Below are 22,140 nucleotides of genomic sequence, written 5' to 3'. Positions count from 1 at the left end.
TGAGACACGTGAGACAGGTGTCTGGGTGGCGGGGCTGGCAGCCAGACAGATGGACGGATGGGACATCACAGCCACCCCTCCACGGACGTCGCAGGGAGGGAGAGGGCGGCGGGCCCCTCTGGGAGAGGCTGGAGAAACGGACGTGACAGAGAGGTGGTGTGGCCTCCTGACAGGTGAGGAGCCTGGAACAGGGTGGCTCTGGGCTCCTGGTGCCCCGGGCACAGCCCCGAGGCGATGAGCCTGACTGGCTGACCAACAACATGACACAGCTTCAAGATGGTGCATGGTGTCGTGGCATGGCGGGGCAGACTGACGCAGAGACACACGGGGAGAGGACCCAGTGAGGGCCAGCAGGAGAAAGGACCAAGAGAGGAAGGTCTAGAGAGTCAGAGAGAGAAGACCTAGTGTGCTGGGCAGATAGAGGTGAGGGCAGAAGGGCCAGGGCAGTCAGCGGTGGGGGTGGTGGGATGGCGAGGGAGGGGAGAGGGCACGCCTGATGCACGGGACACAGACACGGAGGGCGGGCGAGATCAGAGTTGGAGACGTGGAACTGGGCGCTCTTCCCCTTACCGTGTCTTTGGAGGACCTACGTCTCTTGAAGCTGGAAGCCAGGGTGGAGGTGATAGCCCTAAATGTGGCTTTCTTTTTAGGGTCGGGCTCTGCTCTACCACTCTTTCTATCCTAAAATGAATATGTATAAGTGATTAGACGGCTAAGGGTGGCGGCCACACCTGCCCTCGCCTGCTCCTGGGGGACTGCTGCCTGGCCTGGCTGGCCACTCAGGCCCTCGCGCCTGCCTGCCTCCATGTGCTGGATAGACCGACCGACCATTGGACATGCGCAGGTGGCCTCTGCTCCTGCCCACTTCTTGGGCCTGACCTTGCTTGAGCTGGGGCTGGGCTTAGGGTGTCCCATTTGGCTTTCTTGCTGGGAGATCCGCCTGGCTCCCTGGCTCCTAGGGGCCCCTGGTTTCCGGGCATCCCAAAGAGGAGGAGCCCTCCGAGCCCTGAAGGGGTTGCCTGCAGGCCCCACCATCGATTCTGACCCCCAAGGAAGCACACTGAGATTCAGGAAGGGGCTGAGGGGCCAAAGGCAGGTGGCGAGATGAATTGGAGCGATAGAGAGACAGAGGCAGCTCCGGGGACACTGGCCTCAGGTCTGAGGGCCAGGATGGCCTGTGCCTGCCAGCGAGAGCAGCGGGCAGCGGCCAGGTCCCAAGAGCAAGAGTGGGCAGATGAGAGGTGCAGGGGCTCTGGCAACCCCGTCCGCCCGTGGCCCTCCCTCTCGGCATCACCAGCTTCTTCCCAGGACGCGGGCTCTGGGGAGGCACCCAGAGAAAGAGAAGAGATGGGCAGACTGGGGCTGGACCATGGGGCACAAGCCCAACCCAGGTGGGCTGTGGCCACCCCACACACAGCCTGACACAGGCTGGGGTGCCAGGCAGGACCAGCCGGCTAGTTAAGACTGGAGTAGTAGGCAGCACAGGACACAGCAGGGCATCAGGGGAGGGGTCCCCAGAGGGTGCCAAGGAGGGGCTTGGGCGGCGAGGGCAGGATGCGTCTTGGAATCACGTGCTACACCCAGGTGGGTCCCTGTCTTACCCTGCCTCAGTTTGCCTTCCTATGGAATGGGTGCAGGTGGGCGACTCTGGAGACAGAGGGGCCAGGCAGATGCTTGGAGCCCGGCTTTGCAGTGGCGGCCACCTGCAGGTGGCCCTCCACCAGTGCTGCCCCTGGCTGGGCTCCTAGCTCCAGTCTTGCCCACATGGGCTCCTGGGAACCAGAGCCAGTGCTTCGGCCTGTGGGGATGGAGGAGGGCCGGGGCCAGGCCGGGCCATGGGCACCAGGCCTCAGAGGGTGTCCTGCCCTACCTGCAGGTTCTTCCTCCACACGTTCACCGCTGCGAAGGCCAGCTGCATCTGCTTCCGGCGAGCGTCCTTGTGCCTCTTGTAGGCGATCTCGATAAAGATCAGGAAGATCCCGGCCACGATGCCCCCAGCCACCAACATGAAGACCCCTGCGGGCCAGGACCCAGCGCCTCAGCTGTTGGCCTGCCAGGCTGCCGGCCCCCTGGGGCACCCACCCAGGACCAGCATGGGTGTTGAGCAAAATGGGGGGACTCACCTGCCATGTTCTCAAAGGTCAGGGTAGCAGGGGCGTTGCTGCGCGAATCACACTCCTGGTACCGTACCCACGTCTTGTCCAGGTCTTCCATGAAGCCGTTCTCGTGCGACCTGCGTGGGCAGAGCGTGTGAGCCGAGTGGAGTCTGGCACTGGGAGCCGGTGTGCCTGGGGCAGGGCTCAGGAGGGGGTCTTCGTGGGGCAGAGATACAGCAGGTGAGGAAGACTCACTTGAGGATGGACAGGGAGACATTCTGCTTCCAGGGGCTGTCCTTGCGCATGCCGATGCCAAAGCCGGAGCGGAAGAACAGCTCACCCGTGGTCACCAGGTCGCACTTCTGCGAGGCCTCAAACTCCAGCACCGCGGAGTCCCAGATGAAGGCATGCAGCTTGCTGTGGGCAGGGGCAGGGGTCACCGGAGCCTGAGCAGTTGGGCTGCCCTGGCTCCTTCTCAATCTTTCCTCCTGCCAGGCTGGAAACCTCGTTTCTAGCCCCTGCCGTGGTTCCCATCTGGTCTGGACATTCCGACTTTTACTGTAAAGGTGTCGCCTCACTTGTCCCGCCCCGCCCGGTGCCCCTCCCCCTCACTTGTCCCGAACGGCCTGGATGGCCTCGGCCGCGCTCTCGTAGTTGTGTTTCTCCATGTGCCGGTACATGGTGCTCAGCTCCACCTGCCGCCGGAAGTAGATGTCCACCGAGCTCTGCTTCACCGTTGCGTAGATGAACTTGTCAGAGGGATTCCTCAGCTGCGGTGAGAGACGGGGCTCGCAGCTACTCCCCGGCCCCACCTGCCGCAGCCGCTGACCTAACCCCCCTCCCCCTCCGGGTCGGGCCGGGCCTCACTCGTGGGTCGTTGATGCCTGTGATGCGCTCTTCCGGCCGGTCCAGCACCAGGAAGGCCGCCAGGTTGGCAGTGTAGGAGGCCACGATGATCATGGCGAACCCAGCCCACACCATACCTAGGATGCGCGCGGAGAAGCTCCGGGGGGCGCCTGCGGGCAGAGAACCCTCAGTTCCTGGCCGGTGGAGGTGGGCGGAGCAGGATGGGCCCCGGGCATGGCCTCACCTTCCCCGATGCCAGAGTTGAGCAGGACGCCCCAGGAGAACCACATGGCGGAAGACAGGGTCAGCGCGTCCTCCTCTTCCTCCTCGCTGTTCACTTTGAACCGGCCGAAGGGGCTGCGGGGCGCAGAGGGCGGGCGGGAGAGGGCGGGAGAGGCAGCCTCGCCCCACCCTCGCCCGCTGCGCCCAACCCGCAGGTGGAGGTGTCCGGCCCCCAGGCTTCGCTTACCTGAAGCGGTCCAAGAGGTAGAGCATCACGGCCACCACGTGCACTGACAGCCCGACCAACAGCCACAGCGTGCTCTGGAAGGGCTGCATGAACGAGTCCAGCGTGCTCCGGGGGATCTCCTGCAGGAGGACAGGCGGTCAGCTCCGCCCAGGCCCTCCGAGGGCCGCGCCCCACTCCGCGGGCCCCGCCCACCTTCTTGACCAGGATGGTCAGGCCCTGGTACTTGAAGGGCTTGGAGAACTCGATGTACTGCGCGCGCTCGTTGTTGATGGTGAGCGGCGCCACGATCATGTCCGCCTGCCCGCTGAGCAGCTCGCCCATCATCCCGTTCCACTCCTTCTTATTGCTGTTGTTCACCTGCGGGGCAACACAGCAGGTGGGGACTCGGACCCCGGCGGTCCCACTCCCGCCACAGGCGCCGGCCCTAACCCATCTTAGGGTTCGCCCACTCCAGACTCGGCCCCAGCTCGCAGGCCCCGCCCACCCAAGGCCCTTCCCCTAGCAAGGCCCGGTCCGCCCCACCCGGTCCCACGCCGGCTCCCAGCGGTCCACACGCACCCGCTCCTGCGTGCCGAACTTGCCATCGGCCACCAGGTGCACCTCATAAGTGAAGTTCATGGTCCGCGCCAGCTTGATGAGTAGGTCGATGCAGAAGCCGTAACAGCACTGAGGCACCGTGTGGCGTGCTGGGGGGGCAAGGGGAGGAGAGGTAACCGAGGGGCTCGCCGCCGCCCCGCCCCGCCGCGGCCCCGCGGCCCGCGCACCAGCCCGGCACTCACGACTGCCTGGCGACGTGTCGTTGGGCCCCGTGCAGATGACCTTCTTGACGGGGTCCCCATTGACCGTGAACTCCTCCTTGCACGTGCCGTCGCTCAGCGTCGGCTTGACATACACGAAGGGCTCCTGGTGGATCGTCACAATCTAGAGGGGAGAAAGATACCCAGCGTGGCCCACCCAGCCTGGGCTGCCCTGGGAGTGCTGTCCTCTCAGCGCCCAGACTCCCCTGGAGCCCCTCCAAATCTCCCACGTGCCCCCCACCCCCCACCCAACAGTGCCCCTTTCTGGAACTTCAGGGAATCAGTCCGCCTGCTGCCCGTGCACTGCAGCCTTCAGAAGGCGCCTGCCCCTCTGAAACACTGTGCTTTTGTCTCCCCCACTTTTCCTCCCTTTCTTGGCTTACACATCACTCCCTCCGTTGGAGGCACTTGCTGGAATGTCCAGTCTGCCCTGGGCGCCTCCTCTGACCTCTCAGGGACAAGAAACTCCCTGTCCTAGCCCAGGGCCTGCCCCGTCGTGAGGACAGGCGCACGTCCACTCAGAGCCTGCGCAGTCCCAGGGACCCAGAGGGTTCCCCTTGTCTGATCCCTGGGCCTCTCCCGGCCCTCAGCCTCCCCAGCAGCGGGTCTTGGTCTGGTGGTCTGTCTTTCCTCCCTTCCTCTTCCCCCTACGGAGGCTGCACTCTCTTCTGCGACCTGCCTCTTCAATCCAGGGGCTCCTTGCGGCCCGTGCTGGAACTCTCTTTCCCCCCTGTCCTTCAAGGGCCTTTAGCCTGGGGGTGGGGAGGACACAGACAGGGCAGAGGGGACTGGACCAAGCCTGGCAGAGGATGAGGAGTCCCCGGAAGCAATGCTGGGGTTAAGCATGCAAAGTAAACAGGGCTCAGCATGAGAGGTCCCATCGCCTGCAGGGTGGGCAGGCCCAAGCCTCGGCTAAGGGGTAGCATTTTGTTTTTTTTCCCGCAGGGGATTGGGAGCCCCTGAAGGAGCTTATTTGCTTTTAAAACTTTCATCATGTTTTTCTATTATACAAGCAATATGCCTGTGCTTGTAAAAACTCAGTGAAGCCCCCCCCCCCAAAAGTTATAAATAGCCATTTGCCTCGCACAGCCTGTGTGGGACCATCTGGCCATCTGTTTTGGCTGTTTTACTTTCAGACTTTTCAACATGACATGTCTGAATGGCACGAAGAGGTGTGCCAGTCGAGAGGGGTGGTGACCTGTGGGCAGGTGCTCACAAAGGGGTCCAGGTGAGCGGCCATGGGGGTGGGCTCAGAAACCAGAAAAGATCCAGAGACATTTGAGGACCTGGGGACCCCAGGAGAAGGCTGACTGAGCACATTGCATGTGAGGTCCTTGCCTTGGGTGAGCTAAGATGCCAGCTGGATCTTGTATGGGAGGGACTCACAGGAGAGCACCCTGGGAGGAGCAGGGGCCCAGGGATGAGCCCAAGGGGCATGGAAGAGTCAGGCCAAGGCAGAGAAGCTGGGAGAGATAAGTCCAACCAGGAGAGGGGGCTCCCAGAGGCCCAGAGTTATGGCGGGGACAGCCTGCCGCGGGGAGTGCTGCAGGGAGGCCAGGGTCAGAGGGACAGCTTGACCCAGTGTTGGCAGGGGGCCACGAAGGCTCGGGGGGTGAGGACCACCTGGGGGAGTGATAAAGAGTATGGAGGTCCACCCCCAGGAGCAGGACTCAGGATGGAGCATACTGAAGCTGAAGTCCACAGAATGGCCACCCATCTGTCCCTCTGTCCCCGATCAGCTCATCCCCAGGGGAGTCCTGTCCCACATAGGGTGGTCAGGAGGGACACTGGAGAGGGTCCTTGGGATGGGGAGCCAGCGGCTTCCTCTCCTCCCTCCACTCACTTCCCACTCCCCGGCAGGGCCAGGTGTGCACCGTGGCAGCCAGGCCGGTCCTGCTCCCAATTCCTTCAGTCCCTCTCATGGCCTCGCTGTCCTCTCATCTGCGCCTGAGGGGCTGGAGGGAGAACACAGGGTACGGAGGCTGTGGCACAGTGGCGGGCCCCCACCTTCAGTCTGGTGGACATCTGGTAGCCTCGGGGCTTCTCTGTCTCTCCACCAGGCCAGATGATCTTCCTGTCATTGGGGATGACCTGGGGGTGGGAGTATGAGATGGAGGGTGGCCACGCAGGGGTCTTGGCCCCAGGACCCTAAGGCCCCAGCCCCCACCCCCTCATGACCCCCACCTACGTGGGTGCCGTTGTAGACGCCGACTTGCACCAGCTTGCGGTTCTGCAGGTTCATGATGCTGTAGTTGGCGAACTTGCGGTCCCCGTCCTCATTGAACTCCACGCGGCCAGTCACTCCTTCCGCGTACTTGGAGGACATCAGTACTCTGGAGAGGGCGATGGGTTGGAGTCTCCAGGGGCACAGTCGGACCCTCGCAGGGTGAGCCTGACGGGTGGTGTGCCTGTCTGCCAGCACCGATGGACAGCACAAGCAGCTCCCGGGGTCAGGACCCTGTCTGGAGGGCTTTCCATGGGTTGGAATGTTTGATTCCCAATAGCTGTCCTGGCTGTAAAGACGAGGAGGCAGCAGCCCAGGGAGGATGCTGCAGCCCACTCAGCAGCAAGCAGGGGAGGCAGGGTTCAAGTCCTGTCTCCCTGTGTGGTCGCACCTGTGTGTGTGTGTGCGTGCCCTATATGTGTGCACACAAGGTCTTTGTGTGGGTGCAACATGTACCTGTGGCACATGTGTGATGTGCCATGTGCCTCTGAGTCTGTGTACACACACATGTGCATGTATGCACATATGGTCCCTTTATCTGCAGTGGTGTGTGTACTCCTCTTGTGGGCACCAGAGACCACGGCTCTGCACATGATACATGGGGGTGGGGATGTTGGTGATTGGTAGGGCCTCCCCACCCTAGTGGCATGGTGTCCAGGATTCTGTGAATTAACTCCTGCCCCACTGCAGCCATCCACCTGGGTCTCTGGCCAGCCCTGCCTCTCTACAGGCTTGTGTGTCATCCCTGGACTTGTGGTCTGACCTCCTGGGCCTGTAGAGTCTCACAGTCCCCCCCTGCAGCAGGATTCTCCTCCCCAGGGCTATTAGCCACCCTGGTGAGTGGGGTGGAGTCTCACGGTTGGCTGTAGTGTGAAAAGGTGGTGGCAGGAGCAATGGAGGCAGCCATGACTTCAGTGACATTCAAGGCGTGGGTGCCAGCGTTGGAAATGGGGCAGATAGATGATTATCACAGTGGAAGTGAGGGTGCAGGGGAGGTGGGGGCAGAGGAGGAAACTGGGGAAGATGGCTGTCTCTGTAGGATACAGCAGGCTGGGCTGGAGCACTGGGCGAACAGCGACTATTCCCAACCCTGGAATGGTGCCCCCCCTACTTGAGGAGAGTAGTTTTCCCGCCTTAGAAGAGCGGCCACGCCCAACTCAGAAGATTGGCCCTGCCCACTCAGAAGAGAGGCCCCGCCCCCCGGGGAGAGGCCCCGCCCACCTCTTGAAGAGCGGCCCTGTCTTCCAGATGTTGGTGTTGCCCACGCAGCCCCGTGGCGGGTCGGTGATGTTCTCCTTCTCCAGAAGCTCGTGCACCGCCTGGGCCACCACGCCCACGGCGTCGCTGATGTGAGCTGACTCGTTCTTGCCGTTGATGAGCTGCAGCCCGATGATGCCTGGGGCGAGCGTCTGCTTAGAGCCCGTGGGGGACCCCTGCCCACCGGGACCCGGGAGCCCAGCACTCACCATCCGGGGCGTAGCGCAGGGCATTCCCTGAGATCTCGCGCTCCCCCACCAGCCACACGTACCCCGAGCCCGTCATGTTCAGCATTGCGGCTGCGCGGTACACGGTGGCAGCGTCGTCCTCGCTGTGGGGCAGAGAGGGGTGACGGGCCAGGACTCCAGTCCTCCCCACCCATGGCTGGCGGCAGCTGCTCCAGATTCCCAGGGCCTCCTCCGCAGCGTGGCCTGCCCCTGCCCCTTCCCCAGCCCCTAGCCTGCCTTGAGGCCTGCAGACACTGCAGAGATGGGGGACAACTCCCATCCCAGGCCCCCGCTCTCAGCCTGCACTGCTCCTGGGCCAGGAGATTCCCACAGAAGTGATGGGGGTGGGGCAAGACCCCCAGAGCTTCACAGGGGTCTCTTGCTGGCCCCTGCCCTTGGTGGTAGGGACACATGGGATGATGATGGATGATAATTGATGGATCAGTTGCTCAGCATGTACGAGGCACCATTCCGAATGCTGCCGTGGACTATCTTATTTAATTCTCACAACATTCCTGCGAGACGGGCTTTAGTACCATCCCCATGTCAAGAGGGGAAATTGAGGCCCCCAGGACACACCAGTGGTGAATGGCAGAGACACTGTGCCAGGACAGTCCACCCCTGAGCCCATGCTCCTGCAACTTCCTGGACAAGCCATATCCTCTCTGGTCCTTCATGTCTAAACTTGTGAAATGAGGGGCTGGGGGCTTTCTGGAGGGTCAGATGCTGCTGGGGCCGAGTGCCTGGGAGCTGCCTGGGCATTGCAGCAGAAGCCACTGGAGAGATGAGGGCTTCTGCTCTCCCATTTGGATTCTGCACAAGTGGCCGTGCTGTCCCTGCCTCCCAGGGCTCAGGCCACTGGCAGGACAGAGCACAGACCTCGCCTTGCAGGCACATGTGGTCCTGAGCTCTCGGTGTGTCCTCACAGGTGAGCCCCTGTGGACCCGGTCCTCTAGGGCTGGCGTCTCCCTGGTCAGGAGAAGGACCGTGGGCCTGGTGGCACTCCCACCTTCTCTTCCCCTTTGGGCCAGACCTGGCCCCAGGTGGGCCTGGACCACAACTGGCCCTTTGCTTCTCAAATACATGGGCATTAGGGTACTGATGTCCAGAGAGGCTGGACAGATTGTCCAAGTGGTGGGTTATTTTCACAATGGCTGACTCTGGAAACCAAGGTGACTCTAGGTTCCCTAAGAGGTCTGCCCCCAGTCTTCTCAAGGATTAGCCAACGAAGAAATGCAAATCTCCAATGTTTGCTCTCAAGAAGAATGCTACTGTTGGATGTAAGCCACACAGAATAGGGTTGCTCCAGGCAGCCCCCAGCCAGGATTGCCCGGCAAGACCTACACCGTGCATGTCAGGGCGCAATGTGCCCACTCTCAGCGGTGCCCACTAGGCCTGGCAGAGAAGATTGCCTGCTTGACACCATTCAGGTCTGTGATGCTGGGTTTGGCAGCAGGAGCACACGCCTCTGCTCAAGTCCAGGGAAACTGATACCTTTAGTAAAACAGTTCCCGACAAAAGTCCGATCAACCCATCAAACTGTTTTATGAAAAGAGCGGATCCCAGTAAAGACAATTTCAGAAAGTTTTTTTTTTAAAGTTTTGGAAGCAAATTAGAAACTCGGAGGCTCCCTGTAGCAAATTTGTCAAGGACTGATCGGCTTGATGAGGCCTCTCTGCAAAACGCTCTCCTCAGCCCTCATGAAGGCGGAGCCAACATGTGCTCATTCAAGAAGACCTGTCTCTGCCCTGCCCAGGGGACAGCCTGTCTTCCTGGGCTCCCGGGAACTGGGCGTGCTGGGCAGGCACGTCTCCCTCTGCCGTGCGACTCTGGCCTCTCTGAGCCCAGCGTGGGAGGGGAAGGGTCCCTTCCTGCCCTGACGATCCAGAGGCCTTTCGTGGATTCAGGAGGGGCCATGCTGTGCCTCTGGGAACAGTATATGTGCATGGGTGGGGTTGTGTGTGTCTGGAGGGTGTGGTATGTACATGGTGTATGTACACACGTGTGAGGGCATGTGTCCTGTGATGTGCAGAGCATGTGCGTGTGGTGTGCATGCACACGTACATAGGTGAACGTGTGTCTGTGTGTAAGCGTGTGTGTTGTGTGTGTATGCCTGGTAATGTCCTGTGTGCTTTGCGTGTGTGGTGCACACACATGTATACGGCACGTGCGTGTGTATACAGCACATGCATGTCGTGTGTTCATGTGTATGCCTGTGAGTGCGTGTGGTGTGCCCATGCATGGAGGGCTGTGGGGGATCAGTGTCTGTTTGCCACACCCGGCTGGCCCCCTGGAGCGTGAGAAGGAAGCTGCTTCCTGCTGTCTAGCGCGAGGAGCCCTGGGGAGCCCTGGGAGGGCCCACCCTGTGCTCTGCCTCTGGGGGAGGGGCGCACCTGGCTCTGCACCAAAGGTTTGTTGACTGAATGTGCAAAGGACACCTGCCTGCCCTGCTACTCAGAGTACTGCTGGCTCTTTCTGGCCTGCTGCGGGGTGACCCCTGCTGTTTTCCCCTGCTTTGTTGGAGACTGCAGAGCTTCTGGGATAGGGAGACAGTGTGTGTGTGGGGGTCCACACAGGCCCTCCCATGTCCCATGGAGCAGAGCTCTTCCTGGTGGCCAGGCCTATCCCTTCCCAGGAGTTCACAGCCACTTGCAGAAAGGGAGGCTTTGACTGTGGGCTCGTGCCCACGGTCACAGCAGGGCCAGGCTGCAGCAGCCTGGTGTTACGGGTCCCCATCTGCCTCCCCACCTTATGCTGCCCATTCCAGCTGTTCTGCCTTCAGTCCCAGGACACCAGCCCTCTCCCTGCCGTGGGTCTCCCCCTCCATGCCCACAGGTCACTTCCTCGTCCCTTTCCCAGATCCCAGCTCCCAGAGCCCCGTGTCACCCTATGTATTACCTGGGCCACGTCTGCATTCACAAGGGCAGGGGCTTATCCATCTCCCATCCCCAAGTCCCGGTGTATGTGGGCGGGGGCGGGGACTGTCCTTGGCAAGAACATCTTGGAAGTTGGGAAACTCAGATCCAGCCCAGCAGTGCCCAGGCCCCAGCCCAGCAGTGGAGCAGGGGGAGGGGCGCAGCCTGGCCTCACCTGGCAGAGAGGATGATGACCCGGGCCTCCAGCTCCCGTGCCTCCATCAGTAGGGCCGTCACGTTCTTGGTCCCCGGGTCGAATTGCAGCACCTTCTCAGCCTGTGGTGTGAGCAGAAGTGTTAGCAGGTGGCCGGGGCTGGGGACATAGCGCCTCAGGGGCGAGAGTCGAGCCGCAGCTGCTAGAAACCCCGAGGCAGCTTAGCTAGGGCTGCCGCGGCCTGCACCTGCCACCTGTACTGTCCACCTGCCTTCCTGGCTCCTCGCCCAGCCGGGCCTGGCCTCGCTCGTCCTTTCTTCGGCCTGCTTGCTTTCCTGCGCTGCTCTCTGCTCTCTCTGTGTCTGTCTCTCCACCTTTCACTCCTGGCCTCACTTTTGCACTGAGCATGCAAGCTGAAGTGGACCGAGATTCAGAAAGAGGCGTGCAGCGGACAAGAAACAGAAAAGAGTTTTGGAATGCAATCGGGAGCGGAGACGGGGCCGACTTTTCCAAAACCACGGGAGTTCCTCTCAGGCCTGGTCCGCAGGCCCTGCGGGAGTGGCCCCGACCGCAGGCAGGCGGGCGGCTGGGCGGGTGGGCTCCCTCCTGGGCTCCACGAGGAAACCCGGGGGGTCCCAGAGATTCGCATGCACTTCCCAGAGAGCAGCTCCTCCTGCGGCCGGGCCTGCCTCTGGGGTGCAGGCCGAGGCCGAGGCCGCCGTGGGTGGGCCGCAGGTGCCCACTCGGCCTGCACCTGCCTTCTCCTGCCTACGGCTGCTGCCTCACGACCTCGCTCTCCTCACTGCTCGGGCCTGCGGCGCGGCGCGGCGGGGCCGGACTGCGGCCCTAGTGGCCGAGGCGCCGGAGGCCAGGGCTCCCTAGTCGGTGGGTGGCGTGCACGTCCATGCATATATACCTTGGGTCCGCGCTTGTTGTCATAGGACAGTTGGTCGAGGTTTTCATAGTTCCTTTTTTTACTCTGATGAATAATGTGCACAGAGAAAATATGCAGACACAGAAGAAGATTATAAACGGTTGAAAATGACGGCGCTAAAGCAATCACACCACCTCCTCGGCACGTCTGCAGACGGGCACGTACCTGGAGCTCGCAAACACCTAGGCCCGGGGCGGGGCTGGGGGCCGGGGTGGTGCTGGGGGACGAGGCGGCCTGGGGGCCACTGAGTCTCCCTGCCGTGGAGCTGTGCTCTTGGAGAAGGTCACACTCAGGACAAAGGGAGGCCCTGTCTGCGTCCAAGCTGAATGTGTCCCTCTGGGGTGCCACCTGCCCCCCCACCCCTGCCATGAACCTGCTACGTGGCCCCAGCAGTACCCACCCCTCCCACATCAGTCCTGAACGGGGGTGACATCCCCTCCTGGCCCTGTCCCCTCTTTCCCTTCCCTCCCAGCAGCCCCTTCTGCCTCTCTCAGAGGTCTGGGTGTTCTGCTTCCGCTGACCGGTGTGTGACGGGTGCACACTGTCTGTCAGTCTGCACTGGAGAGCTGGTGTGAGGGAGTCTGGGAGAGCACATGTCTGTGGGCATCTGCATAGGAGCGGCAGCCCACGTTAGCCTGTGGTGGGGGTGGGAGTGGGGACCAGGGCTCTCTGAGCACTTGTGTGTGTCTGTGTGTGTGTGTGTGTGCCCATGTGTGGGAGTCTGGGTGAGACTGCCCGCGGATGCATGCTGTGTGTGAGCCTGGTTGGGCCGTGGGGAGGTGTGGAAGGCACCTGTGGTCTGGTCTGTGGCAGGAGGTGTGGAGTGTGGGGCAATTGTCTTGGGGAGGGTGGCGTGTCCTTGTGAGAGTGAGTGCGTGTGGTTGGGTCCCAGGGGGTGTGCCTGATGAGCGTATGTGTGCCCTGGGCATGTGTGAGGCCACAGGTGGGCCCACCAGGAGGTGACATGCCTGCCTGGTGTTGAGGTGCTCTCTCTGGGTGGGCGGCCTGCGGTCCTGCTGGCCAGCCGCGCCTCCTAGACTCAGCCAACTCCCCCCAGCAGGACCCCCCAGGGCCCTCTGGGTCTGCTCTCTGGCTTCACCCCCACCCGGGACCCTCTATTCCCTTTGGAGCCTCTGGTGCCTTGGAGGGCCCGGGTTGGCACTCAGTTTATTGAAGCCAACTCTAATTTCACAGACAGAACATGCGCCCTGCCACCCCTTGGTCTGGCCTCCCAGGGCCCTCCCCAGCCTGGGCCTCCCTCCCTCTCTGCCCAGCTTGGCCCCCACCCAACCCGGGGGCCACGGCCTGGGTGCTGAGCGCCCAGGCCTCTGGGCTGGGTGAAGGCGGGACCCTGGGCCTCCTGTGGCAAGCACCTGCTCTTCCTCAGGCTGGCAGTGGTGGTGGGGGTCACCTGGACCCCCAGAAGTAGCACTCCAGGCTATTTCTCTCCACGCCCCCCAGATGGGGACTGGGCTGGGGCAGAGCGGTGAGTGAGAGCCAGGCGGCTAACTGGTCCCCAGGAGGAGCCTGGAGCCCAGCCTCCACAGTGGGAGGTGAGGAGAGGAGGGGCAGGGCGCTCAGTGGGGGAGCAGAGGCCTGAAGGCGCAGGGCCCAGACTCGGGGTGGGAGGTGGCAGGTGTCCGTGGATGGGGTTCCGGTGAGGGTGATGGGCAGCTGTGAGGTGGCGGCTGCGACGGAGGTGAGGCCAGCGCGAGGACATGGAATGGGTCACAGCAGAGAGGGGACTGGGTCCTGTGGGAAAGGACGTGGTGTGTGGTTCCATCTCACTGAGAGCGCCGCCCGAGGGGAGGCCGCTGAGGACCGGAGCAGTGTTAGGGGGCAGAGGCAGCGCCCGAGTTCCGAGCCTGACCTCGGCCTCGGCCTGCGTGGGCTGGGGACTTGCGAGCCGCCCGCCGGCGCTGCGGACCCGTGTGAGGGCAGGGGGCGGGGCGGGGCGGGGCGGGGTGTTTGCGGAGCTCCAGGTGGTCCTGCCCTCGCCCCGCAGGGACTGACACGAAGGAGATTTCGACTAATGGCAAAAGCGAGTGAAATGAGCCGAGGACAGGCTGGGGCGGGCGCTCGCCAGACGTAGTGGTGCTGACCATGCACGATGGAAAGAGAAGGGTGTTCACACGGGCCACAGACACAGCGGCGGCTCGCCGGCTCCTGGATCTGCGCGAGGCGCCCCGGCCCGGGCCTCACCTTGGACTCGCGCTCCTCCAGCAGCGTCTCCAGGCGCTTCTGCGCCGCCCGGCCCTCGTGGTCGTCGCTGACCAGGAGGATGATGTGGTTCCAGCTGTAGACGCGCATCATCTCGAACCAGACGCTCGACTGGTGGGAGTAGGGTGGGACGGTGCGCAGGAAGCTCAGGTGGATGCTCTGCAGCGACATGGGGAGGCTGAGGGGCCGGGCCGACACCGCCGCCAGGGGGCGCTGGCGGGCCGGCCGCTTCCGCTCTTCGCTGCCTCACCCCGGACCCCGGGACCGGCTCCCCCACCCCCACACTCCTCCCTGTAAACATCTGGCTTCTCTCCCCACCGTGCATCACCTAATCCGAGACACGGAGGCTGCGTTTTTGCCCTGCAGCACCCTGACAGAGACAGTGGGTCTGCAGAATCGTTCCTGGGGTGGCTCCCCTCCTCCCCAGCAGCTGCTCCTCGCTGGGCAAGCTGGGCTCAGAAAGTCCTTGCTGACACTCAGCATCTCAAAGATCCCCACTGGATCCTTCCCACGTTTACGGAACCGTAGTCTTTTTTAGGCAGTCTTCGCTCTTGGGGCTAAATATTCCATCTAGTCACCAGGGCGAGGATGGACCCTGCCTTGGTTCTCTGAGTGCGCTAACTGGAGGGGGCGGACCGCAGGCAGCAGGCTGCGCCCTCCTCAGCACAGGCCCTTCCTGTCCTTCCAGGCAGCGCTGATCCTTTCAGGGCTCCTGTGGACCCACACTGATCTTGGGGTCCTCTGAGCCCTCCAGATTACTTTCACCTGCTCCCTCTGTGTGCTTTGGGATCTGAGTGCAAGCGTGCTCCTTTGCCACTGTCTGTTACCCACCAGGTGACATGGCTGCAAGGGGGCTGTAGGTGGGGTCTTGGACTGGCTCTGACTCATGGGTTGGGCACAGATGGTCTGTGGGTTGGGATGAATGGAGTCAGAGTGGAGCTCTGAGGTGTGGCCATTAGGTTTGTCCTCATGCTGGACCAGAGAGTCGGGCCACAATCTGGACCTGGGGTGAGGGCACTTGATGGGCTGGTGTCCTGCCCTGGGAGGGGGTGCCCCCGCCCAGCCTCTCCTGTGCTCCACCTGCTGCTCTCCTTTGTGGAGGTATTTTTCGCCCATTTGCATATGAGTGGACTGGCGCCCAGAGAGGGGAAGGAGGCAGTGGTGGAACCTGTGCGTCTGGGAGCAGTTGGGGTGCCTCAGCTGTGTGCGGGGTTTCCAGAGCCTCTGGAGGGGGTGGCTCCCTCCCTTGGGGTCCATCTCAGAGGACCCTCACTTTGGCCTCACTTTCCCATTACCTCCAGGCAGACCCATCCCTGACCATCACAGACACCTTGGGCCTGGCTGAGATGACCTCTGTGCCTCAGGCCGTGCTATCTAGGACTCCGGGCTCCCAGCAAGATGACAAGAAAACCGGGAGAGCTGGGAAGCATCCCGCAATAACCTAGCCCTCTGGCCCCTCAGCTCAGGCACCAGGCTAGGGTCCCTGCACAGCAGGCTGTGGGACGTTTCCAGCCTTTTGGTGGCCAATTTGCATCCCCAGCTGACCAGTCCTCCCCGAATCATGGGCAGACACTGCTGGGGAGCTGCATGACCTAGTGCAAGTTCCCCACTGCTATGGGTGTGAGTTTCTTGCAAAACCTACTTGGTGACCTCCTGACTTCCCCAGCTGCTACTTCAAGACTGGACAGCTCCAGCCAGACCCCCCAGCCAGAACCCCCGGCCTGTGGGCCAAGATGCTGAGCAGTGGGACCTGCAGCTCTGAGACCTGAGACCCCCAGGCCAGTCCCTCCAGCCACAAGCTGCCTCCGCGTTCACCTGACACAACGTGGACATTCTCTTCCATCTGCGCCCTCCGGGGGGAGGGGCTGGTAACCAGCCCTCATCATTCCCTTGTGTATCGACCTCTTCTAGGCTTTTCCTCCTCCCGGAGCCCCCCTTCTCCAAAATCCCCTCGTCCCGCTGTCTGGGAAGCTGCCCTGTCTATCCCTTCTTCTGGCCATGAGGACCTCTGGTGCTTCCAAGGGCTGGCTATTGGTGCCTGTCTCCTGTCAGTGGGCCAAGTGTGCGGGTGTGTGTGAGCATGTGTGTCAGTGAGTGGGTGTGCATGTGACTCTGCCTGAGTGTGGGTGTGTATGAGTGTGTGACGCGGGATGAGTGTGGAGGGCAGGGAACACGTTAGTGTTATGTGAGTGTGTGCGTGAGCATGAAGGAGTGGGTGATGGTGTGAGTGTGTGTGTGCATGTGTAAGAGCATGTGAGTGTTCTCACGAGTGTGTGTGGATGGCTGGAATTGTTAGTATCTATGAGTTTGTGTGCTGTGTGTGTTGGTGTGCACGTGCATAAATGTGGGTGAGTGTGTCTGAGACTGTGAGTGTGTATGGGTGTGAGTGCATGAGTGTGCTTAAACAGATCACTGTGTTGCACCTGGAGCCAGAGCCCAAGGTCTGAGTACCTCTGCCCGTGGCCCCCACCGCTGTCCTGGCATAGCACCTACCCCCCCACCCAGCCTCCCGGGTGGCTGCTGGTGCCCCTGGGCTGCAGGAATGAGCCGCCAGGTCTGAACAACCGGAGCAGAGCTGGCTGGGTCCCCATCTAGCTGCTGGGCTTACCTTGTCTGAGTAGATGGACATGCGGGTGGTCAGCCCCAGGACAGGGATGCGGTAGAAGCCGGCTGTGTAGGAGACGGGGGTGGGAGTGAAGTGGTCGTTGGGGGTAGGTGGGTGGCTAACTAGGATGGCGTAGACCTGTGGACACAGGGGACAGGATCAGCTCGCGCAGGGGAGCAGGTGGGGCCCTGCCCTGGAGCTGGCTATCCAGACTCAGCAGAGGTGGGGCGGGGGCTGTCCGGGGGCGCTTGTGCTCACGCAGCCCCAGGAGCACATATCCACGAGGCAGGGGCGCAGGACTCCCTAACCATCTTCTGAGTGTAAATGAATCGTGAGTGTGAGTCAGAAGTGGAGAAAGACCACGAAGGCACGCAGGAAGACCACAGACCACCCCATGCGCCCCCTGTCCTCACACAGGAGGGCTGCCCGGAGGTGTGTGGTGAGACCCTGAGACCCCAGTGCTGGCTGTGGGGACTCACACCCAGACCACCCAGTGACCTCAGCCTGGGTCAGAGATGGGTGGGGGCCAACACTCCAGAGCTGGAGGGCAGCGCCAGAAGGTCTGTGTGGAACATGGCAGACCAAGCATTGGCCGGAGGAGCCGGCAAGGAGCCACCCAGAGGCCACTGCTTGCGTCTTCCAGGGCCAGGCTGAGCTCTGCCCGGTTTGGGCAGGCCCCAGTGCTGACTTGGGCACTGACCACATCCTCAAGGATGCCTGGCCTTCCTGCCTGCACCAAGGCACCTGCAGGCAGGTCTGAAGCTGGTGGCTTGGTCCCCGAGGCAGGGAGTCCGGACAGGTGGCGTGGTGGTTCCCTGATGCCCTCACATTAGAAGGACCGGTGTCTGTCCCAATCTGCCTTCTCCTCTCTGAGCCACAGGGCCCACAGCACGCAAACAGGGTACAGGCTGCACGGACCCCACATGGTGTAGGCATGCACAGTGCCTGGACCACAGGGTGTGACAGTGAGTGACAGCTGCTACTATCACCTTTGCTCCTGGCATTGGCTGTTCCCTGTGGGGACTGTGCCCACAGACAGCAAAACTGAGTAAGTTGGAGGAGGGATTCCCAGAAGGGGCCCTACCTGGATTCCCTATCTCCACCTCTTCGTGTCCCTCCCCCACCCCAGGTGGGGCATGTGACCGAAGTTGCTGGCTACAGAGACTCCACCCACTCCTGTCCTGTGGTGCCCTGGGCTGGAGCATGGGGAGAGGCTTGTGAGACGGGGAGTTTTCCCAGCAGAGCTCTGGCCTGGCCTCACAGTTGGAGCTGTTTGGACTGGTTCGCCCTCCCTTGGCCCTTCCCTCCAGTTTGCACCCAGAGGTGCCTGGTCAGTCTTTGCATGAGCTTGTGTGTGCACACGTGTGACCATACAGATACTCACAGTGTGTGCTGGGGCATGCATGTGTACACTGCGTGCCAGCATGTCTCTACATGTGCATGTGTATGCATGATTGAATGTGTGTGAGCGCCTGTGTTGGCATGTGTGGCACATGAGGGTGTGTGTCCACGGATACGCACATGTGTGGGGGCAAGTGTGTGTCAACGAGCATGCGCAATTGCCTGGAATGCTGATGTGCATGTGTTAAGTCTGCATCTCTGGGCACAGACATGGGTGAATATGTGCACATGTGAGCGTGCGTGTCTGTAGATACGGCGTGCCTGTCGGAGGGGCATTGTGAGCAGCACTGGCACCTGGGTCAGTCCTGCCTCTTACATAAAGGGCTGCATTGCAGTGATCCCGTGGCTTCATTGGAATTCAGCAGGCAGCACAGCCCAGGGGCGGACAGCTCCGACAGGCAAAATCCCGGAGCCGTGTCCTCCCCCGCAGCGCTGGCTGCTGGTGGCTGCCATGCTGTGCCCGGATGCCTCCCACACTCGGAGGGCCTGTTCCTACCCTACGGAACAACACCCTGCTTCAACGCCTGGGCCATTTCGCATCTCAGGCAGACCTGTGGATGGGGGAAGGGGAGGGAGGAAGGGAAGGAGATCTCGAAGCAGAAACAAAGATGGCCCCAGGCCTCATCCAGTTTAAAGCCCTGCAGTTGTGCCTGGGGCTGGGACAGGCACCAGAATGCCCGCCCACAACACTGATACACAGTGACCAAACAAACAGGCCACATGTCTGCACATGCCAGTCTGGGCCTTGAGCCCTAGAACCCTTGTGAGGACAAGCCAGGATGACAGGTGACCAGTCTGGAGCTAAGATGGGGAACTGGCAGACACCGGTGTTTGGCTGCTAATGAGACCAGCCCTCCGGGGGTCCTCTCCTAAGGGGAGGGAGCTGGCTAGGAAAGGATGGAATGAAACTGGGACAGCGGGAGGGATGGAGGGTGAAGGAGGGAGGATGGTGGGGGGAGGGGCTGGAACTGGTGCAGTGTGAGCCCTGGGGGTGCTGGCACCTGGCTGGAGATGAGGTCTTCGCACACGGACAAGGCCATCTGGATGGCGTTGGGCTTGTGGGTGACGGAGGTGGCGTTGAGCTGGATCTTCCAGGAGCCATGCCGCTTGTTGGCCTGATTCACAGCCTCGCGGAACATCTGCTCGTGCTTCCGCGTGCTCAGTACCGCTCCGATGTTAACGATCTTGGGGTCGCAAGCGGCTCGGGCGAAGGAGCAGGAGAAAAGCAGGGCGAGAGTCAGCAGGCGCATGGTGCTCATGGGCTCCGGGCAGCGCCCTGGCTCTGGGCAGTGCGAACGCGGGGCTCTCGGCACATCCCCAGCGGGACGCCCCGGCCGTCCTGCGCGCGCCCGATCCCGCGGGCTAGGGTCGCCACGTCTTCCCCGGGAGCCTTAGACCCGGGACGTCTGCGAGAAGGAAGGGGACACCCGAGCCTTCGGCCAGCGGGGGCCGTCCTGGGCGCGTGTGGGTTCCCCGCGCTTCCCTCCGAGCAGCTGGCGCTGTCCACGGTGCTGAAGCGGGTCTCGGCGCTGCTCTGGGCGCCGCGCACCGAGAGCACACACAGCTCCTGCGGGCGCGGGCTTCGCTGGTCCCGGTCCCGACGCTGCGGCGACTGCGACAGCTGCGGAACGGCGAGCGGGGCCAACGTCTCCTACCCCTCCCGCCGCCCCCGCTTCCCAATACGGAGCCGAAGGTGGGGCGCCTCCCGCTCCAGAGTGTGCGCCTGCGTTCGTGTGAGCATTTTCCAGCGCGCGCGCGAGCGGGGGAAGCCTATGTGCGCGTGTGTGTGCGTGTGTGCTCTCGCGTGTGGATGGGTCACTGAGACAGTCACCTGGGCTGTCTCGAACCTGCAGGGAGCCGAATTTGGGGAGATTAGAGGGGTCCGTGTCACCGGGTGCAGCCTTGCTTGTCTTTTAACATGACCGAATGTCTGCCAGTTAGTGTGTGTGCGCGCGTGCGCGTGCACGAGTCCTCACCCACAGTCAGTGGTATTTCAGGGCCTGACTCCGCCGGGTGGAAACTCAGGTGGTTGGAGAGGCCCTAAGCCATGCTTCTGGGGGAGGGGCAGTGGGGTTACCCTCTCCAGAAGTCTCAAAAATGGGACATCAGCAGCCCCACCATGTGACTTGGACTCCCCCCGGAAGGCTGAGAAGAATAGAAGGGGTGACAGTGGTCGCCCCATGTTGAGCTGGATCTTCCAGAAGAGTCTGGGGGTCTGAGCCCAAACCAGCTGTAGGGAGACCAAGGCCAAAGGGAGTTGGGTCTGCAGCAGGTGAGACTAATGCTAGACGTCAAGAAGCACTTGCCCCAGTGAAGTGTGTCCCTGGATAGACATTCCATGTCTATCCTCTGTTTCCACTCTTCTCCCCTCTGCAGCCCCTCTCCTAATTTACTCCAAGCAACCCCTTCCACCCCTTTCCAGAACCTCCTTGTCCTTCTGGTCCTCATGATCCCAATTCTTTGTCCTCATCACCCGTGGAGTGTGCCTCCCCCTCCCTAACTCAAAGGATGGTTGAAGCTCCACCTCCTGCCAGTGACATCACCGTTTCCAATAGCAACCGAGGATTCTGCAGATCCAACAGCAGAAGCCCCCAGTGGGGACAAAGCAGGTTGTCCCCACACCTTAGTGATGTCCTGAGCAGTGGAGAGGGGAGGAGCCATGTCCCTCACAACAGGGTCACACTCCCTGTCCCCCTACAATTCTCACAACTAGGCTGACCTCCCCGTCTTCAGCCCAGAATAGACACTGCAGAATCCCCTAGCTCTGAGGCCGGGGCTGCAGCGCTTGGTGTACTGGCCTTCTTGTCATTCTCTTGCAGTGCAAGGAAATCGCTGCTTGGGGGCTAATCTGCCCACATCCGGATGCAGCCCTCCACCTCTCTCTGTTCTGGGATTGAGGTCCACAGTGGAAGGAGAACCAGCCCTGGTTCTCTGACCTTGACATGGTCAGAGTAGTTACGTGGAAACTACCAAACCCTGCAAATCAGGGCTTTTATTTCTCCTGCTTTAGTTGCCAGTTTACCAGCACACCACTGCCTCCCCTAGGCTGTTGGAGCTCAGGCGTCTGCTCCTTGCACGTCACGGGCCTCAGCCCCTCCCATGAATGAGTCTGTCCTGGGCTCGGCTTTACCTTGTGGGTTTCGTCCACACCCCCACTGAGGGGCGTGCAGCTGTGGAAGGCGTTGAACTTGCTTTGCCCTGCTATGAAAGAGACTGCTGGGACTTGGACCCCTCTGAATCCTGGTTCATCAAACTCTGTGGGGAGGGCCAAGGAGACCTGGGTGCTGCTTCTGGCCCCTAGTTGGGAGGAGGCCCTTACTGCCCCAGGGAGAGGTGCCCTCTGAGTGTACAGCCTGCCTCAGTGCTCACTCATTCCCTCCACTAGAGGGAGCTGCTCCTCCTTCTCCCCAACTGCAACCAAGGGGCTCTAGTAAGGGATGTCAATCATAGATACAGCCATCCTTGGCCTCAGTCGATTGGCCGAGAGGTTGTCACATGACCCAAGCTGACCACTCAGGATTCTTCCCTAGGATTCTGGCCAGATCAGAAACTGGGACAAGAAGCCGTTTCCACATCTCCTCTGGAGGTGAATCTGAGTGCTGGGCTGCCCGTGGAAACATTTCTGCGGACACACTGACAGGAGGAGAGGAGGAGAATGACTGGGAGGCAGGAGCAGTTGTGCGAGAGCTGTGCCCAGACACCTGGCCTGTGGCTGGCCCAGCGGGCAGAGGGTGGCCTTTGGCTGGCGTCCCCCAGCTGCAAGGGCCGGCCTCCCAGTCAGGACTGGGGAAGTGGGCTGGCTGTCAGCAGGCCTGGCCACTGGGACCCCGTCCTGATCTGAGGAGCCCAGGGGCCCTCACAGGGAGCACTTGCAGCCCCTGGTACCATCGTGCCTCCCTCTTGCTGATTCCCACTCGCACACTCTCCGCACGGTTCTACCCCCGCCTCCACCACCAGGTCCCTTCTACCCCTGTCCCTGTCCTCTCTGACTTTGC

At 61.8% G+C, this 22,140-nt stretch overlaps 1 protein-coding gene across 8 annotated transcripts in view; it reads right to left on the bottom strand.

Annotated features, from left to right (window-relative positions):
• The window catches only part of GRIN1 (glutamate ionotropic receptor NMDA type subunit 1), a 29,650-nt gene extending 9,790 nt beyond the window's left edge, over positions 1-19,860 (bottom strand). For 2 of the 8 annotated variants that reach the window (XR_004319604.1, XM_032478984.1), the window contains exons 1-19: positions 19,147-19,404; positions 16,748-16,882; positions 14,122-14,298; positions 11,007-11,107; positions 7,899-8,020; positions 7,654-7,828; positions 6,397-6,541; positions 6,216-6,299; positions 4,191-4,332; positions 3,970-4,097; positions 3,604-3,768; positions 3,412-3,530; positions 3,187-3,299; positions 2,964-3,112; positions 2,709-2,866; positions 2,352-2,513; positions 2,124-2,233; positions 1,871-2,016; positions 571-681 (exon numbers count right to left, since the gene is read on the bottom strand). Coding sequence is in view for 5 of the 8 variants with exons in the window: in XM_032478984.1 (XP_032334875.1) it covers positions 571-681; positions 1,871-2,016; positions 2,124-2,233; positions 2,352-2,513; positions 2,709-2,866; positions 2,964-3,112; positions 3,187-3,299; positions 3,412-3,530; positions 3,604-3,768; positions 3,970-4,097; positions 4,191-4,332; positions 6,216-6,299; positions 6,397-6,541; positions 7,654-7,828; positions 7,899-8,020; positions 11,007-11,107; positions 14,122-14,298; positions 16,748-16,882; positions 19,147-19,404 (2,700 nt within the window). In the remaining 3 variants the exon portion in view is untranslated. Of the gene's footprint in view, positions 1-322; positions 682-1,870; positions 2,017-2,123; positions 2,234-2,351; positions 2,514-2,708; positions 2,867-2,963; positions 3,113-3,186; positions 3,300-3,411; positions 3,531-3,603; positions 3,769-3,969; positions 4,098-4,190; positions 4,333-6,215; positions 6,300-6,396; positions 6,542-7,653; positions 7,829-7,898; positions 8,021-11,006; positions 11,108-11,901; positions 11,965-14,121; positions 14,299-16,747; positions 16,883-19,146 lie in introns of all 8 variants that reach the window. The other 6 variants (XM_032478986.1, XM_032478985.1, XM_032478987.1 and 3 more) reach the window with 5 other exon arrangements.
• Positions 19,861-22,140: the final 2,280 nt, after the last annotated feature.

Source organism: Camelus ferus, chromosome 4 (assembly GCF_009834535.1).
Source record: "Camelus ferus isolate YT-003-E chromosome 4, BCGSAC_Cfer_1.0, whole genome shotgun sequence".
Lineage (NCBI taxonomy): Eukaryota > Metazoa > Chordata > Mammalia > Artiodactyla > Camelidae > Camelus > Camelus ferus.
Note: the sequence above shows the minus strand (reverse complement) of the source record. Positions and strands in the feature narration are given on the sequence as shown.